Source organism: Mustela nigripes, chromosome 8, assembly GCF_022355385.1.
Source record: "Mustela nigripes isolate SB6536 chromosome 8, MUSNIG.SB6536, whole genome shotgun sequence".
Classification (NCBI taxonomy): Eukaryota; Metazoa; Chordata; class Mammalia; order Carnivora; family Mustelidae; genus Mustela; species Mustela nigripes.
The window spans coordinates 75,478,891-75,498,767 of record NC_081564.1 but is presented as its reverse complement, the minus strand read 5'-3'; the positions used below and the strand labels follow the sequence as shown (position 1 = coordinate 75,498,767).

The 19,877-nt window shown below is 48.4% G+C and overlaps 1 protein-coding gene across 2 annotated transcripts in view; it reads left to right on the top strand.

Annotated features, from left to right (window-relative positions):
- Positions 1–4,411, top strand: part of CCBE1 (collagen and calcium binding EGF domains 1) — a 227,994-nt gene extending 223,583 nt beyond the window's left edge. For both annotated transcript variants that reach the window (XM_059409763.1, XM_059409762.1), the window contains one exon: positions 383–4,411. In XM_059409763.1, coding sequence (XP_059265746.1) covers positions 383–616 — 234 coding nt within the window. In that variant the 3' untranslated portion in view covers positions 617–4,411. The remainder of the gene's footprint in view (positions 1–382) is intronic.
- Positions 4,412–19,877: the final 15,466 nt, after the last annotated feature.

Below are 19,877 nucleotides of genomic sequence, written 5' to 3'. Positions count from 1 at the left end.
ACCCAGGCAAACCCGGAATCCCCACATCTGTGTTACTCTGTGTTACCCCATTTTCTTTGGAAAGTAACGTAGGAGGGCTCTTCTCATATTCTTTCATTCTACCAGATTTGATGTAGCTGAGAATTCGGAGGGAGGAGAGAGACTGTGTCACCGCAGCTCATACGGGAGGTGAAGGTATTAGGAGGTGATCTTAAGAACGCCCCCCCACCCCACGTGGCTACTATAGTAGTTATGTTTACTCCATTTGGGACACAGAGTTGTCAATGAAGTAGTTACCATTCATCCGGGGGAGGAGTAGCAAATCATGGCGTCCACAGAAGCTGTGGCTTTGCACAGGATTGAGTCTGTGGTCTTCTGGCTTTGATTCCTCTCCTGTGCACAGGGACCCCCTGGGTCTTTCGACTTCCTGCTACTTATGCTGGCTGACATCCGCAATGACATCGCCGAGCTGCAGGAGAAGGTGTTTGGGCACCGGACACACTCGTCAGCGGAGGAGTTCCCTTTACCTCAGGAATTTTCCAGCTACCCGGAAACCATGGACTTTGGCTCTGGAGACGAGTACCCAAAAAGAACCGAGATGAGGGACTTGGGACCCACCAGAGACTTTTATCCTTAGCATGTCCCGTTACCGTCATGCCAAAGGAGGAGAAAAGTGTTTTTCACCTGCAGTTAAATCCTATACAAAAAAAGAAAAAGGAAAAAAAAATACCCACTGGAGACCTGAAAAGATACAACTTTAATTTCTTTAACTCTTTTCCTGCCTTCTCCCTCCTGCTCTCCTTCCAAATACTGTATTCAGTGTCCCCTGCCAGACACATGAGGGAGTAAGTCATTAATTTTCCATGCTTCCCTCCACAGCCAGCTTGGCTCGGGGGTGGGGGGTGGGGGGAGACACAGGAGCTATCCTTTTTCTACCTTTTTATTCATGAATTTCTGAATTTCTGAGTTACGTACTCTCACAGTGTCTCAAAGTTTGGCAAAATATCCAAAAGGGAATAGTGGCAAGATGAGCTCTGAGAACATATGAGGTTACTTATTAAAAAAAAAAAAAAAAGAAGAAGGTATGTGTCCAAAACCGAGTATTACCCAGTATCAAAATTAGCTTTCTTTAATTAAAAGGGGAAAACAACATTGTATATTTACCTTGGTGTATAATTCTTTTTCCTTGTCAAACTAATATATTTTTAAATATTCTATCCTCTTGTCCAACCTTGTTTCCCAATTTTGATTAAAGGAAGGAGGGAGATAAGAAGGAGCAGAGATTAGAGACGATGCAGGGAAACTCTAGTCTTATATTTCTTGTCCTGTAAGTTACCACATTCTAAATTCAAAAATGATGCTCAAGGGTTTATGCCACGCATCTCTGTACGTTTGTTCCTCTTGCTGTAGGAGTAAATCCTCTTCTCAAAACAAAGTAAATGAATGAAGCGCCTGGATTCCCATTAAAATAATGGGCTCCCGGTTTGCCAAGACGTTTTAAAGCTAAGTGATCACTAAGTCATGGATCGTTACACGAGAGTGGCTGACCCTTAGGGAACCCCGCTGAATGGCCCGCCTCTGACTGGGTGCCCAGGAGGGACCATTACGCCGCGATCCTGTTTATATCAATGTGCACTGGAGCCGGAGGCTGGAAGGAGGTGTCTGCTTGGGTCTTCGGAGAGGGAGAAGGAGAGCCTCGAGCAGGATCCCCACAGAATCCGCAGAGGCAAGTCTGTTTGCTCTCCTTGGGAATTGGAACCCCTTGTCTGAGGCCAGCGAAGCTCGCCAACACAGAGAGTAACACACTATTGGAAGTTCTCTTGGATGCTGGGGGAAATAACAATGTTTCTTGTTTGGCAGAAGTTTCCTTCCCACTCTTCCCATTTTTCCTTATTTTTCCATCATTTTATCCAAGTTCTAGTTCTCACAGGCCTTCTCCTTCTCCCCCTTCCTCAGCAGAGGTGGGGAGCGGCTGGGAAAGGGGTGTATTCTCGAAGCTGCCAGTGAGTCTGTGGCCGCCCATATACCTCTGGGTCCCAGACGGAGACATACATCAGAAAAGACTTCCTCAGGTTCCTTGAAAACAGAAACAAGAGTGAACCATGAAGACACCAGCAGAAGCATCTGCTTCTTTGGAACATGACCACGGAAACTCTTGGTTTTGAAGGGGAGCACATGGTTTTCCCTCCAGGAAGCTGGCATCTGCCACCCAAAAATGCAGCTACCTGATCGGGGGCCCGTCCCCCCTCTGTTGAGCCCCATGGACGGTCACCGGCACACTCGCACCTGCTCGTGGTGGGGTCCCTCTTCCCTGCGATTTCTCCCCCTATTTCTGGGAGGTGTTTTGTTTACTTCTCTTTTTCCTTTTTGCCCATCACTTCGCTCTCCTGCTGGGAAAGCTTGTCTAAGAGAGCGCTGTTGGCGTGGGGGAGACTGCCACCTTGCAACAGTCTCTCTCCGGAAAGCCAGGAAGGGCTTCCATTTGCGAGGGTCCCGTGACACCAGCCTGCCTTTCCTTGTCGCCATCAAGGTACTAGCCCTGACTCCAGTCAGTCGGCCGCTGGCTGGTCCTTTCGCGGACCTTTGGCCCTGCTGTCTCTTCCTCATACAAAACCCCCAGTGGCCAGCCCACCAGAAAGTCACAGCGACAAGCAAACACCTTCTCAGTGCTCCTTTTCTAGCATTTTCCCTCCCCCTGCAGTCTCTCCAGAGTCCGATCGTCACAACCAAGGGCCTCGCCAACCCCAGGGCTCATGGAGAGCTGAGCTAAGCAGCTGTTGATTCCCATCTGGAACGCATTTAACGTTGCCTGTTTGCAGAGCACAATATTTAAAGGGTGTGGATGGATGAGTGCTAAAGCAAAATTATTTACAGGCCTTATGAAAAATGATTAGATCTGTCTTTGATTTCTTTTTTTAATGAGGACTTGTGTTTAGAAATATAAACTCCTTTATTGTCAAATGCTCCTAAAATGCATCCAAACTGCATGTTTGGCCAGAGGCGAGGATAATATATTGAAAAAGGAACTGAAGGAAATAATCTCTGGAATTCGTGAGCCTACTCTAGATCATAATCTCCAGCAAAACCCAATAACCTGTGTTGTATAATTTCAGTCTGCAAGATGAGAGCAGATTATAATTTTCGTCCTCAGATCTTCAGAACTTGGACTGCTACTCAGGACCAAATCGGTACTCGGTATGCCCAAATTATACTTTTCAAAGAGAAAAACATAATCACTGTTAATCCTAATGTATCTTTAGGTTATGGGTGGAAAGTCAAAGCTCACTGTTTGAACAGGGCTTCTCAAAACCTAATGGGGGGTAAAATTTGCTACTGCTTTGCTAAGCCACGTCCATCCCCATGTTCGATGGGGGGAAGGGAACTTTGTAGAACTGTTGACTCTCATTTTGTACACCCTGATACCTAGAATTTAGAATAGGGACCTAATCATTGCTTTTGTTTTTGGAAAGCCATGGCAATAAAAACTTGCTGTTGAAAGTAGTTCAAGGAGGGCATATATTTTAGTTTAGGAAAATCCTCCCTCCCTCCCCAATCCCAAAAGGAGAAATTATAAGCTTTCCTGTGCCAAAGAGCGTGGGGGTACAAATGCACATCGGCATAGGGGCAGGAGTATTACCCCAGCAAAGACCAGGTGAAGGGCACCCCGGTTCTGGTCATGCTCCTTCTCCAGGATTCACAACTACTGTTTGCCCTGTGATGGCTTTTCCCAGGAAGGCAGGGGAAGATCATGGGTGTGACTAGGTCCCAGGCTTCTCCTTGCACCAAGAGCAAGTCCCTCATCATGCTTTGGGTATCACGGTCCCTTCCCTGCTCCCCCAAGGCTGGCCTGTCACAGAGAGACAGCAGCCTCATTGTGCAACCTTAACATCTCTCCGATAACCTTCCTGAAAAGGAAATTCATTCCCATTTGTGGGAATCCAAGCCAAACAGCTAATAGAACAGAGCCATCTCAAGTTATTAGTAACAAATTCAGGGAAATAAATGAAGTTTTTCCTGGCACGGTCAGCATGTGTGTTTCCCCACAAATCAAAAAATAATTTTCCATTTGAAGGAAGAAAAAAAAAAAAAACCCATGCCTGTAATTGTTAAAGCATAAAATCTTGGACTTCACAGGCTCCTTCAAAAAATATTACTGCTTTAGGGAAAGCATAGAAGAGCGATCCTTCAACACAACCTCCAGAGACCCTCCGCGTTCTTTCCAAGATCTCGAAATCGCGTGCCCTAGAGGATTCTGTGTGTGTCACGACCATTTTTGTTTCGCAGTGACCTGTCCTGTACTTCAGTAGCTGGGTTCATTATTTATAACAGGTCCATATCACAGTTGAGCTAATATTCAAACAGTTATGGATATGATACTATGAAGTACTTTTGATAAGATTATCTATGCTTAATAACAAAGTTATTTTTCTTATGTGGTTGTACTGTGTTTTGTCCCGATTCCTGGGCTTGGGGAACGAGCTGTCTTTTTACAAGATGAGGACAAGGAGATGGAGACATTTCTCCCAAGAGCTGGAATCTGCATTGTGGGGGAGGCCACCTCCTGGGTGGGGTCTGAGTGTGGACCCAACATTCAAGTCCGAGTCAAGGTCTAACAGCCCCCACTGATTCTGAGTCTCAAATGCCCATGTCTCCAGCTGGGGAGGATCCTCTGGATCCCCCCATTCCCATTCTGGGGTGGGCTTTTCCAACCAGAGCACTCTCTAGGGATCATTGGAGAAGCCTCAGGAGCTCACAGAGGGGAGGCCTGTGAAGGTCCCCCTCCCTCCTCTTTTTATGCTGTGAGCAACTCTGTTTTCAGTTGGTTCTGGATTAGAATTCCACATAAGATTGCCTTTGGAGGAGAAAAAAAAAAGTTGACTACCTAAAAAGGAAAGAGAAACGAAAAGAGTGGGGAGGCATCCCCTTGAGTTGGTAGCTGAGGTCTCCTCGGTGAAGACAAGTAAAAGGGAACAGTGCCAGGGGAGGTGGACTTCCCCGATAAAAAGGAAGGATGCCTCTAAGAGATTGCTAGCACTCAACGGGGTTTAACATCCTGAAGCTGGCCTGGATTTCTACAGCTCCTTTTCCTTCCGCAAATACTTATCAAACGCTGGTAAGCTGTGCCCAGCTGTGCCAGGTGCTGTGCTTCTCAGGCATAGCAGGCAGCGAGAAGCCCTAATCCCCATCCTCCTGGGAATCTGACAACACAGACAAGGATCCTCCCAGGCAAAATCCATTAATCACAAAAACATGCAATTACAAACTGTGATAAGCTCTGGGAAAGAAAAGTGCTTCGAGAGCCAGTCCCAGCCTGAGCCAGCAGGAGCCGCCCTGTGCTCCCAGCCTCCCCACCAGAGTCAGCGCGGCACCCATACCACAGCCCCCCAAGGCCTCCAGCCCTGTCCAAGAAAAGCATCACGCATCCCGTAGGGGAAACAAGCCCAGGGAAATCTGGGAGACTGCCTCATAGAGGATTTCTGCAGCCTTCTTAATTTAAACAGCAGTTTGCGACCTGAAATGAGTGACCACTCCCCTTCGCCGCCTCTGGACAGCCCATCCCTGTGGGGTTGGCTGGTCACCCCATGCGCTCAGGTCTTGATTTGGGCAGAACTGGGGGCTAGTTGCCTCCCCACACCCGGACCCTGCAAGTTGCGAAACAGTTCGCGGCACTTTTGAAATACCCCCACCCCCTACCCCAGCTCCGTGTGTGGATTCTCATCCTGTTCACATGCAGCTCCAAGGGGACAGGTGGCCAGGTGGGCACCTGCCCTCAGCAGCTGGGGGGCTGCGGGGGGCACAGGGTGCTGAATGGCAGGGTTCTGGGGCGGGGGTGGAGACGGGAGGTGGGGACCCTGTCACTTGCTCGGACTGGGACAGCCAATGCAGAACACCGCACCTGGGGGTTGGACCCACAGCCTTTGGCGGTCTCTCCTCTCACCGTGCCGGAGGCCGGCCTTGGAAGAGGTGCTGGCAGGGTCAGCTCCTGGAGGCTGCGAGGCGGCCGTGCACACTTATCAGCGGCTGCCCAGGGCTGCTGGCCGTCCTGGGTGCCCCTGCCTCATGCTTCCCACGCTGCTCTCCCGCCACCTCTCTGTCTCTCCGTCTTCATGGGATATTCTCCTGTCTGTGCTTTCTGTGTCCGTATTTTCTTTTCTTTTCTCTCTCTCTTTTTTTTAAGAGCATGAGAGCAAAAGTGGGGTGTGGGGTGGGGAGGGAGAAGGGAGATGCAGAGGGAGAGGAAGAGAAGGTCAAGCAGCTTCACACCCAGTGCGGAACCGGGCACGGGGCTCCAACTCATGGCCCTGAGATCATGACCTGGGCTGGAATCAAGAGTCAAACGCTTAACCAGCTGAGACACTGAGGTGCCCCTGTTTTCTCTTCTTATGAAGACACTAATTAGATGAGAGCTCATTATCCAACAGCTTCATCTCAAGTATATCTGCAAAGACCCTATTTCCAAGTAAGGTCACATTCTCAGGTTCCAGCTGTACGTGAACTCCAGGGAGTGGGAGGAATACCACTGAACCAAGTGCAAGAAGGAAATGTTCAGCCTAACCCTTGGCTTTTATCGCCCTGCTTATTTCCTTCAATAGCATCTTCTCAAATCTGAAATTCTTGCCCACTTCAATAATTTATTGAGGGGCAAGGGTAGAGTAGTGATAAAGGTTCCTGGGCAGCTGAGCTGTGTGTATCCTACATGGTAGGATACAGAGGTGACTTTTGGTCCAGGCAGACAAATAGATAATACGTATTAGTCCAGGTTCTCCAGAGAAACAGAACCAATAGGATGAATAGGTCTGTAGAGATAGGTAGGTATTGGGGGAGGTGTGTGTGGTGTGTGTGTGTGTGTGTGTAAGTATAAACATATATGTATTTACACAGAGTTACTTTAAGAGTCGGCTTATGTGACTGGAGAGGCTGACAAGTTTAAAGTCGGTAGGGTAGGCCAGCAGGCTGGAGACCCCAGGAAGAGTTGGTGTTGCAGTTCGAGTCCAAAGGTAATCTACTATAAATTCCTTCTTTGGGGCAGGTCAGTATTTTTCTGTGAAAGCCTTCAACTGATTAGATGAGGCCCACCCACGTTATGAAGAATCTGCTTTGTGCAGTCTACCAATTTACATGTTAATCTCATCTTTAAAAAAAAATACCTTTGCAGCAACCACCTAGGATAATGTTTGACCAAATATCTGGGTCGTAGGGCCTCACCAAGTGGACACATAAAATCTTCCATTACAGTTATGTATCTGTTAGAAAGGGCCATAGGGGGAAATAAAGCAGGGTAGAGGAATAGAGAGCGGTAGCGGGGTGGGGGGGGGGGGGGATCTATACTTCAGATGTGATCTTCTGGAAAGACCTCACCAACAAAGGAGTTGTGAGCAGAGACCTGAATGAAGGGAGAGGTGAGCCACAGGGAGATGTTGAGGAGAAATGACCCACACAGAGATCAGAGTGAAACCCTCGGGCAGACCTCCTTGGTGTGCTCAAAAAGTACCTATGAGCTCATTGTGGCTGGGACAAATACACAAGCCGGGAAGTGGTAGGAAATGCCTTGGAGAGACAGCCACAGTCCAGGTGGAACCTTCAGGCCCTCCGTTAGGACTCAGTATTTCTTTCTGGACCCATGGACAGTTCTGGAAAAGGCGAGGATGGGAAAAGGGAAACTCACTAGGAGGCTGTAGAAGTAAGCGCCGTGTTTCTCGACCGCCTCTATGAGAACTTGCTGCTCGGCTCTTGTCGGCTCCCTGGAGAGACTGGAAACCCCTTGGGGGCAGCAACAGTCTCTTTCCTGGGGACTGTATTCCCAGCATCTCCCACCATGCCCAGCTATGGTGGAAGTCCAATCAATATTTTTTATATTGAATTTTGTCTTTACAAAACCCTATATGGTGGATACTTTTATTATCCCTATTGTGTGCCTCCACGGCGAGGTCAAATAGCTTGCCCAAGGTCACAAAGCTAAAACGTCCATCACACACACAGGCGTCAGGTGAACTGTCATACTTACCATGTAGGATACACACAGCTCAGCTGCCCAGTCCCACATCCTCCCCCAGTGCTGGAATCACACACAGCTTCACAGAATAGTCCTCTGTAGTACAGAAGGTGGGGGGCTGCGTGTTAGTCTGTACTGGATTGACTACCTTTCTGACCTTCCCATATGAGATGACTGGCAAGTGCACACAGGGAGACGATAAGATGTGGATACATATTCGAGGAAATGAAGAAAGGAAAACAAAGTTACTATATTTAGTGCAAGATCCAGCCCAAAGAAAACAAGGAGTCAAGACTCAAAAATTATATATCATAGATTAAATACTACATTAGTAAAAGGAAACACGCTATCATTCAGGAGGGATTTTTTTTTTTCTAGAAGGAATATATCCAGTGAGCCCTTTCTAAATAGTCATCGATCAACACACATAACCATTTCTTATAAAAGTTCATGGTAAAAGGGAACATAAAGCGTGTTTCCTTTCAGATGTATCTGCAGTTGAAGAGCTGCAGATATCTGTCTGATGTATGAACTTGATGGAAAGGTAAAGCTTAGCACAGGTAGCCAGCAGGACCGGGAGACCAGTGGTTTCCACGTGCTTTTGAGGATGACTCACGAGGGACGGGAGGCACCACACATTTCACACAATGGCCCAGTGTTTACAACGGAAACAAGTTTCTCGGTATATACCCTTCCTATGTATGATGCACTCTTGTATCTTCTCTCATAGGCTGTCAATTTTTTTTAATCCTGATCAAAATCACCAAGTTGATTCCAAGACTTATCAATAGGGTAGCCCACAGTTGGACACCCACTTGCTTAACCAGTGCTTCTCAAACTTGACTTTGCATAAGAATCATCTGGGGACTTGATGAAAATGAGGATTTTTGTTCAGCGTCAGTCCGTGGGCAGTAGGGAGTCTGAATTTACATTCACTCCTGTTGATCCGGGAACTGCACCAAACTGCACCGTGGCTAACGAAAACTCTCATTTGTCATGCAGTTAGTATCTGCTCTGGACTTTGGATGGGAGCTGGAGAGAATCAGATTCACTGAGAACTCCAACAGGAATCAAGAATGCAAATATGGCTTTCATAGTTCAATTATCCAATCCTTTGTGCCAGGTAATTTTTAAATACACATGTATGTGGTTTCCCTGGAAACTGGCACAGCCCGAGATGGCATCAAGTAAAACTTGTCTCTGCATTAACATTGTATCAGGAATCAAGTCAATGGCCAGGTGAGGAGGAAAGAAAAGATCTGGAGGGAGGAAAGAGGCGCCCCTGGCGGAGAATATGGGAGGGTTGGAGACCAAAGCTTTGCCCATTTTACTTCCTCCCTCCCTCCATGGGCCCGGCCTCGGCACAAGTCGCTAATCTTTGGGAGGCTGGTTCCCAGGCATGGGAGGGAAATAATGAAGTCAGTTTAGCTGTCACTCCGCTTAAGTGTCATTTGGCTCCTGCTCCCTGCAGGGTGGTCTTCACTGGCATCCCCAAGTAATTCAGACATTCCGATTCTCGTCCATTTCCAGCAAGGGACCACGTTTTCCATTCCCAATTCTCCTCCCGTCTGTGGCTTTATATCAGCATCTGTCTTGAGCATCCCTGCCAGCCGCACTGGGAGTGGGAGCTGGGTGGGGAAATTATTAAACCAGAAGGGAAGTCCTATCTATGGAGTCATACTTGGCTTTATAAATAGTTTTTATGATATAGGAGGACGGGGACCGTTTCCAAAATCAAGTTTTGCTGTTTGGATGTTTTGTTTTGTTTTTAACTAGAATGCATGGGTGTTCTTGGCTCTCTGTGCTTTGCCTTCTCCCCGACAGTAACACAGCAGCGAGATGGATCTGCCCTGAGTCAGCTCAGAGAAGGCTGTCGACCTTTCCACCTCCAGCATTCCGGAGATAACGCATGGCATCTTGCAAGGTCGCCGTCATGCCATGTAACCGAAAGACCATGTAATGTGGAACACATCTCCGGGGTTCCAGCGAGGTCATGGATTTACAGCTCCGTAAAAGTCTCAGCCAAACCCCACAGAACATGTACAGGATTTGAGAGAGCCAGATGTGGGTAAATTGCCTTCTGCAAAAATCTGGAAGAGAGAAAGGTGCCACAAATTGAATTAGGCTCAGAATATTCAGAAAGGAAATAGCAGCTGGAAAACATTTCAAAAAGAGGTCCCTTCAAAAACGGCCTTCCTAGGACAGCAGCCAAGTACATTTTTTTCTTCCAGGGCTGAGTCTGTGGCGCAGTCGGCTGCTAAGATCCAGTGCCACGCGCCTGCTGGGTACACACTTGATGTATAAATATTCATGCGAGGTGGGAGGAAAGCCTTTGAATTGACACGATTTGGTTTGGTTGTTCCAAGCAAACAAATGTAGCCCCAGGGGACTAGCTTTCGGAGCTGTATCCTACCACCAAAGATAAAATCTGTGCGTGGAGTAGGGAAGCATTTTCTCTCAGTGAGTTTTCTTGGGTAACCAACCCACTTGGTGGCACCTGGTCTTCCTCGGCTCAGTTCCCTGACTGTGGGACTTGAAGCTCCATTCAATGGCCTGTCCATGGCCAGATGAGCCCAGAGGGCTGCACCCAGCTGGCAGAGAGATCCAGAGGCAACCCCCAGGCAATTCAGGTCCTTTTGTGCCTTTAACTTGATTCTCCTAGGCCCCCCATGAGACCAAGGAATCTAGTTACTGTTCTCAAGGGAGATTTGCCCCGGGCTCACTCAAAGCTAAGGGGTAGTGGGGGTGGGGAGGATCCCAGGTACATGGAAGGGACCTTGGAGGAATGACGGGCCCCCCTCTGAGAGAATGGGGATACACCACTGACAACCCAAAATACCAAGCCACCCACCCCCATGGGTCTGCCTCAAGGCTGAAATGCTCACCACTACTTTCCCTTTCTAAGGATTCACCCAGGCTACCACTTTCGGTTGTGAGAGCTAGTCTTCCCTAACCAGCTGGTACGTGAGGAAATGAGTCACCTGATTCCATGTGAAGACCCAATGGAAAACAGTTTGGGGGAACTGGTGAGATATAATGAGGGGGGAGGGAGCCTAACCTGAGAGCTAGAGGGAGGCATGATGGGAGATCCCCAGGGAAGGAGGGCAGGTTATGAGAAGACAAGAAACCCATGAACGTTGTGATTTCAAGTGCACCATCTCTTCCAGGCCAGTGACTACCGTCTCCCCTCACCATCGTCGTGAAGGTGAGCGTTTCTGAGTCACAGCTGTTACCAGCTAGGTGACACGTATGTCATACTGGGGAGAACATAAAAGAACCAGCTTCGCTGACACAATCTGGGTCATGGGGCTTCTGCCAAGGGGCTTCCCTGCCCCGCCCCCACTCCTTCCTGGCTTCAAAGACAGGGTGGTCACTTTCTCCCTAATAGAATCTGGAGACTTTAAAGGTAGGTAGTTGTGTCACTCTGTCTCCTGCCTTTGGTCAAAAGCTTCTTGAGGACAGGAATTTTAATCATCCTCTTCGCTCTTGGGGAGCCTGGAACAGCGCTGGGGCACCATTAGAGTTCAGAAAACATTTAGCAGGAAACAGCCAGTCGCTAAGGATACAGCCACTGGGGGTCCCAGGTTATTCTGTTCATTCAGTTCTTCAAAAAATATGTATCAGCTGCTCTCTGTGGGACATACACTAGTGAGCACCGCAAATGTAACAGATCTCAAGACAGTCCTGGGCCCCGGCCTCTGGGATTACAGTCTAGTGAATGAAATCCCAAGCCTGTGTCCATATACACCGAAGCCCCAGCCCCTTTTAAATTTTTTCCTGTACAGAATTCCCCCAAGGGGAATTTTACAAAATTTTGAATTTTACAGTTCAAAACTGGGTTCATGCCGGATAACACCGTCCATTTATTTTGACTCTCATCCCTTTTAAGGAAAAGCAACCACTCCACACAAGCCATGAGAACAAGGCCTCTTAGAAAGTTTCTGCTGCCTCTTCTGCACCAAGTATGTACTTACGGGTGGCTTTCGCAAGCTGCAAGGCCTGCCCAGGAAATGGAATTTTCCTATTGAGCCAAAATTGTGTTTTGGCCCAAAGCTGAAGAGAGAATGCATCAATGCATCAGGAACCCCCACATTCTAAAGTGAGCATCTCACTCTTTTTTTTTTTTTTTTTAAAGATTTTATTTATTTATTTTAGAGAGAGGGAGAGCAGGGGAAGGAGCAGAGGGAGAGAGACACGCAGACTGTGCTGAGCTTGGGGCTTTACACGGGGCTCGATCCCATGGCCCTGAGATCATGACCTGAGCCAAAATCAAGGGTCAGACGCTTAACCGCCTGAGCTCCCCAGGCGCCCCCAAAGTGAGCGTCTCCAAGTAGCTAAGCAACAACCACCTCTGCACGGGGCCGTGGGAGCAGCTCCTGCTCAGAACGGTGCCGGCCCTGCTGACTCCCACCCAACAACCCTGGCTGTGGGAGAAGTGGGTGGGGGGAGGGGGAGGCACAGACAGCCTGTAGAAAAGACGGAGTTCTGGAAGTCAGGTGATCCCCTACTTATGGGGATGAGGAGAGGAGCTCCCCATCCTAAAGCCAGGTGCGAGGGAGCTCCTAAGGGAATAGCTGTGGCAGTGTGGGCGCTCACAGGAAGGAAAGAGGACAGCTGTTCCCGCGCCAGGTGGCCAGGTGCGAGCTGAGCTTTAGGACCCCCAGGTGGGCGTGGTTACTCCCCACGAGCGAGGCCGAGGACCGGGCATCCTTGGGGGGTTACTCTGAGAGTATCATCTGCTTTCCTTTCCCACCTACGCACCCCAACCCCATGAGGAAGGAGACATGGTGCTTGGCACGTGTGCCCTCAAGAGAGGGGACACACACGGGAAGACGAACACCTGTGATGATGACGTCAGAGAGCCAGCAAGAGCAGCCTCTCCCTCGGAGCCTGAGAAACCATGTTTCTCATCCCTGGGAAGAAGACGGGGACAGACCGTGGAGCTGTTTGCAAGGCCTGCCTGTGAAGCCGCACACAAGGAAGAGGAGTGCCAGGGACCCCTCCCCGCTCAGACGCATGGGCGCACGGGCGTCACCAAGGCCCGTCCTCACGCCTCCTGCCTCCTGCCCGCCCACCCCAGCAGCTTGAACTGGTAGAGGCCAGGGGTGGAGGACGCTCCGCTCCAGACCCCAGCTCCTTTCCAACAGCCAGGCCCCCCGCCCTGGCCCCCACTGGAACTGGGGAGCAGGGTAGAGCCAAGATATAAATCAAGTTCAAGGTTAAAGTGTTCTAAATGAACAGGACTTGGTCTTAAATCCCAAAGGTGTCTAGAAAGTTCAAATTTGGCCAACATTTCATGAAAGGAGCCAGAGCCAAAAAAGGGGGGTAGGGGGGCCCGGGCACAGCTTAACAAAAGTTAAAAGACCACTTTCTGTCCTCAACCAATTTAGGATTTTCAATAAACCAGTTACAGATGAGATGCATTCTTTATTTAGCCCTTTCAGTCCACTTTAGAATGATTCTAGGCTCGAATTCATTTACTTTTATTTATGCCCAAAGACCGTCTCTTCTTTCAATCATTTAAGCCCGAGTGGGTCTGATCCCAATCCAAGGAGAGTGCCCAATTAGCTATGAGTCTGAAAATGTAGGCATGTCCCTGTGTTTTTGGGAGACAGAGCATCCTGCCTCCGCCTGCCCCAGCCCGCAGAACTCTGCCCTCTGTTTTCAGAAGAGAGACATCTCCGCTGTAGCCGTCCTGGCCTTTCCCAGCTCCGGCTGCCTCGGGGAATGCATGTGAGGAAATCCAGGCCCCGGGCAGAGATTTCCTTCAAAAACCAGGAGGGAGATGAAAAATGAAAGCCATGCATGGCAAACCAAACACTGAGGTCATTTGGTTTCCAAATGGGTGAGAGAAACGCAAGCATGTGCAGATTCGTCTGCAAAGATTCCCAGTTCTGGGAGCTGGGGTGCCAAACGGAGATGATGCTGTTGGGAGAGGGAAGGTCCAAAGAGCTCCGTCATTAGTCTCGGCTGCAGCGACTCTCGCGGGGAGACGCAGAAGGGTGGACGGGAAGGATAGAAACAAAATGGGAAGGAGGGGCTCGTTTATCTCATTTTGGTCTTTGAGTTTGTGGAAGTCAGTCCGAGACATCCTGAAAACACTTTACAGGTGTTTTACCTTTTTTGAAAAATCTTTTTAAAAAATTTATCCCAAATAAATAAAATATTTTTAAAAAATAATTACCTAAAATATTGTGATGTGTTCAATGATAGATAGCTTTAAAATAATCCCACGGGGTACCAGAAATGGGTGGGAGTATAGATAAAACAAGAAGGGGGCGCCTGGGTGGCTCAGTGGGTTAAGCATCTGCCTTTGGCTCCGGTCATGATCCCCGGGGTCCTCGAGTTGAGTCCCTCATCAGACTCCTTGCCTAGCAGAGAGCCCGAATCTCCCTCTGCCTGCTGCTCCCCTTGCTTGTGTGCTCCCTCTCGCGCGTTCTCTCTCTCTGACAAAAGAATAAAATATTTTTCTGTCTGTCTGTCTGTCTGTCTCTCTCTCTCTCTCTCTCTCTTTTTTAACTTCTGTCTCTTTTAACCCCCAGAATTACAGATAGTTTCTAGTTTTCTGTAATGTTCAGTCAACCTTAATCTGATCTGGTAAACAGACAAATTCTCTGAGAGTGAAAATTAGCAAATCCTCAAAGCCAATTAGAAGACCCTCCAAGAGGAGGGGCACAGGAGGAGGGGGTAATTGGGTGATGGGCATTAAGGAGGGCACGTGATGTGATGAGCACTGGGTGTTATATGCAACCGATAATTATTGAACACTACATCTGAAACTAACGATGTACTCAGTATATGATGACTAATCGGGTTTAAAGAAAAAAGAAGACCTTCCCAAACTTGTCTCAGGTCGGGAATGGACACCATGATATAACGTGTTTCAGAGGAAATGAGAAAGTCATTCAGCCCTTTGCCCCAGGGTTCATGACATTAGCTCCGAAAGGATGGGGACTGGCCTACTTTCTCTGGCTGGGGCACTGAGTAGCTTTGAGAGGCTGCCTGCTCTCAGACTTCCCACCCAGACTCTAACCTTGGAAGGGAGGTGGTTAAATGCTACAATATGAGTGTTTGCATGCTTGCTCTTTCGAAATCTGCTTTCCTAGCCCCAGCATTTGTTAGAAGAGACCCCAGTGCTTATCAGCACCTCCAGAGGCATTTGCGGGGGAGTGCACCTGCACAAGCAAGAGAAGGAAACTAGAAAAGAAAGACATTAGCCCCGTGGTTCTCAAGCCGGGGTGTGCCTCCACATCACTGGAGGGCTTGTGAAAGCAGCCTACTGCCCCACATGTCCAGAGCTTGCCATTCAGCTGGTCTCGGTCTCCGCAGAACATCTGCATTTCTAACGAGTTCTGTGAACCACACTTTCAGAACCCCCACGTTAGATTATATATAGAAATATATAGACTAGCTTTTCAATATCGGTCTTCTCTTTGGTCAAAGGAAGTGTAAGCAGACAAAAATAATTAACAGGTGCCAAGGTCCTCTACCCAAAAGCAGAACTGAAGAAGAGAGGGATGAATGAAAAGAGAAAGACTCCTTCAGAATGCATCTCTTTAGAAGTAAGGGGAGCGGGAGCAAAGGGTCTGTTGGAGGAGGCTCTGCCGAGGCATGGCCCAAGAGACCAGGCAGTCCTGGTGGAAGCTGGGCAGCGGGGTTGGGAGGGGAAGGAGGAATCTGGGGACAATGCTAAGGTTTAGTTCTGCTGCTGTGAACGAGTGGATAGGAAAGAAAGAAATCAGTGGGGTTGTGTGTGTGTGTGTGTGTGGGTGTGTGTGTGTGTGTTTAAGAACAGAGTTGAGAAACTATGTTTTAGCAGAAGCAGATACAAATCCTCGGTCATATGCAGCACTTGGGAAATTAACAGGTACACGGAGGCTATAAGCATCGAACGTGCAATTAGCTTTCCCTATGGCTCAGTCTGAGGACCACAGAGCTGTCCGGTCAGCCTCGGTTTCCCTTCTCTCCTGAGCACCCTCTTCACCCCCTCCTGCATTTCCTAGGTCGGCCGCCAGGTGGAGCAGTTGAATCACACAGTGAGCCCGGGTCACGCCCCCAGAAGCACCTGCCCCAGGCTGCTTTCATTGGGAAGAAAGCTACATTCCTTCTAGAACGTTCTTCAGAGGCGGGCAGCAGTCCTGGTGGGAGGCTGCAATAGAAGTGTCGTTACACGGTCTGGGGTCTCACTTAAACACCCAGCCGAGCTGCCTGGAGCCCTCACCCCCACCAGACGCAAACTCTGTTGTTTTTCATGCCAAGAGCTGTTAAACCAGCTGTCTGTTTTCACAGCGGAGCACTTACTTCTAAGGGTCCAGCTCCTTATCACATTAATATTCTGTCTGTAAGGAAGACTGTTAATTGCCTGGATTTAAAGAAGTTTTGTTTTGTTTTGTTTTGTTTTGTTTTGTTTTGTTAATCAAGGAGAATGTGATGGCTCTCCATTGTTTTGTCTGCTTGGGGGAAGGGAAGCTGGTGTTCTAGGTTGGCTACGGGACTGGAACAGGCCATGCAGAGACTTTGCTCAGAAGCTCATGCTTCATAAACCTCTCCAGCAGCTGACTTTCCAGGATCGGACACCTGACATCAGGTCGCCCTAGCTCCAAGAGGCTGGACCAACACAGTGTGTGGAAGACTGAGTCGAGGCAGCTGTGTTTCAGCAGCAGAGTGCCCAGCCTGTGAACAGTCACTGCAGTGCGTCAGGGCAGAGCCCACAGCACTCATCTTCCAGAACACAATTGATTTCTTTAGTATTGCTGCCCAGCAAAATTGCTAGGGGTTGTAAGTCCAATTTGAGCGGCACTTTCTGATCCAATCAGACCCAACGCCCTCCTCTTTTCCAGCAAATATTGTGCAACTCTAGCCTATAGTTTCCTAAAATGAAATGCACAGTTATCTACACAGATTTTATGTTCATCATTCTAATGTCATGACAATATACAAATTAAAGAGAATAAATCAAAGAGAAGGTGTTATAAATTAGTATGTATTCCAGCCGCTAGAAGACACGAGGGGGTATCCTGATGCGTGCACCTGTTCACACACTCACCCAAATATGACAGCTGCAAAGCAGAATGTCGGTGACCATTAGCTGCGTTGTATGGGTGAATAACTCTCAGTAAAATTCCAACAAAGTATAAGTATAATCTTTCCTTAATTTACATAGAATTATAAAGTTTTAAAAGATAAATTGTGCTTATATGGAAAGCAGAGCAAGGCTGTAGGCTCTTCAGTCATTGTGACCCCAGCAATCCCTCCTGCACAGGACACCCACATGAACCACACATCATTTCCTAAGCAACCGCTAGGAGGCAGTGTTGTCACCGTTGAGAACTATTGGCGGGCCAACAGAGAGTGCCCCCAAAGCAGGGAAAGTGCCTTTAGTTGCCTTCCAGCCCTCCTAGAAAGCAGCAGGTCCTCCAGGTAATTACCTAAGGCCTTTCTCAACTGTAAAATCCAAGACTTGCACACCTGGTACCAGATTTGATTACAAGGTGGAGACCTACAGCAGGTGGCTCTGCCCTAGGTTCCTGCATGGCAATGTGACTGCTAGTTCTGACCTCTGATGGAACAACAGTGTGACCCACCACAACCAGCTTGAGAGATGCAGGCAAAAAGGGACACCTGGTTCATTCTCCTGAGCCAACTTGCATCCCGCCCACCTTGCCAGGCTACTGCGGAAAGGCCTGGAAGCTAAGCCCGCAGCAGATCCTCACAGTACAAGGCTAGCCCAGCTCTGTACCAGCCTCTGGGATTATCTGGTATTCTGGGGTGTCAAGAAGCTCCTGGTTCTGGCTCTAGTTAATTGAATGTTCTGGTCACTTGATAGCTAATTCACAAGCCTATATGCTTCGATGCTTGTGAAAATGTGCTAAAACTCATGAATTCGCCCTTCACCAAAACAGCAATGACTTGCCTAGCAGGCAAGATTCCTTCCTCTTTTATCTCTTTTTCAATTTCCCACAATGGAATTATACTATTTCTGTATCAATAGAAAGGCACACGAGTCCGGTTTCCTAGCTTAATAAACGTGCATGCTAGAGGACTAAGCTTTTGTTTGAGATTACTGTATCATTTGGGACCCCTTTCTCCTCACCTCTGATGGTGCCCAGGGCAGCATCAAAGACTGATTTATGTGGATTCAGATCTCAAGAAATCTGAAAGCGTAGTTAGTTTTTTGTTTCAGTTGTTTTCTATTTTTCTACTATAGTAACTTTTTTTCTGCATGCTGGATGTAAATGCAATGTGTGCTGTGTCTGCTGGGGGGGGGGGTCTTCGGAGAAGGAGCTCAGATGAACTCCAAGGTTCATGGGTTCTGTTAGAGGAAAGGCCTGTGTGCGACAGAGTGGAAGGAGCCAGACCTGGGTAGAAGCTGCCAGGTCACAATGCAAGGCGGGCCGAGGGCCTCTTAGGGTACTTGGCACAGGCTGTTCTCTGTGGTTCATCCATCCATGCAGAATTGCCTGCAAACCCTTAATGGCCCCAGCCCCACCACTCGCTCCCAGCCTCACAGTGGGATGATGGGAGCCGGCCTTTTGCCTCCCTGGGGCTCCAGTTCCTCCCCACTAAAGAAAGATCTAATGCCTACTCCCAGGTCTTGTCACGAGGCTCACAGGAGAAAGTTCCTAAGAGCTCCCAAGTTACGAGTTACGTGGACACCAGCAGTGGAAATGTTCCCTCCTAGCTAGCCGTGCGCTCACAGCACTAGGGAGGTCTGCTCGAGAAGAACCGTGGTCACTGTCTCCTTTGAGGACCTCGATTCTCAACGCTCACCCCGTAAACACCTAATTTAATGACCTCTTTAATGACATGCACATTATTTCCCACTTTAACGTCTACAAAATCGAATGCCTCTTACAAATCAAAGGCATTTCATAATTGCTGTCAACCAGGTGACAGTTTTCATGTACTTGCGGTCACCCACCATGTCTTCCGATCACCCGTAGCTGTGCATACTATCATCCCTCCCACTGAGTTGGGTGCATTTTGGGTACTCCGTTGGACTTTAAGATGACTGCAAGAAAATTCCACTCTGATTCAACATTGAAACAAAATGTCACTGTGTCTACCAAGAGGTGCAGAACTAGAGCAACGGGATGTGAATTTGCTGTAAGTAAAGCAAATGTTCTTTGGTGAAAATAAACAGCAGTTCTATATTTTCCGGCAGATCACCTCAAAAGAGCTAAATGAAGCTGTGCCACCTTTTGTTTACTGAGATAAGGATTGCTTACCAAGAAACGCAACAGAAGGCAGAAGAAAGGGCCAAATCCCTCAGAATGGATGAAAGAAATGTCAAAGCAATGAGAGACCAGTGACATCAATTTGTGCATTGCAAAGGACTATTGTTAAGATGGTGTCAGGGTTTAACAGGCGGGCGGTGGTTTTTCTCTTTTAGAGATACTTCAGCTAATGATGGGTCTTATCATCTGAGGCGTCTTAGAATTGATAAGGCAGGGCACTTTCCCATTTTTCAAAGAAAATGAGGGAAATCAGCATAATGTGAGTCTGGTCTCTATTCTGAAGTTGCCCTAATATCCAGCGATCGCGATCACGTGAGAGGCAAAGTGGAAGACCCGGCTGCCCCAGAAGGAGTGGAGGGGCAGGGGAGGGACCTCTGCTTTCCCCCCGATGATGGCTCTGCCTTTCATGCTTCCTCTTGCCTGCAAGGCCCGTGGCCCTTCCAGCTCGGAGGCACCCTTCCATCCTGGTATAACTCACCCTACTTTTTTTATTCTCTGCATTGATCGGGTTCTGCTCCTATGATCGTAAAAGTCCTGTTGAGGCACCAGTGCTGCCCACACACCCACACCCATTACTCTATTTCCCCAGTTCGGACTTGGCCTCTCATCTTAAAAGAGTGATGGAATTTCACTGACTCACCCACTTCCTTGTCTAAGCTTCTAACACC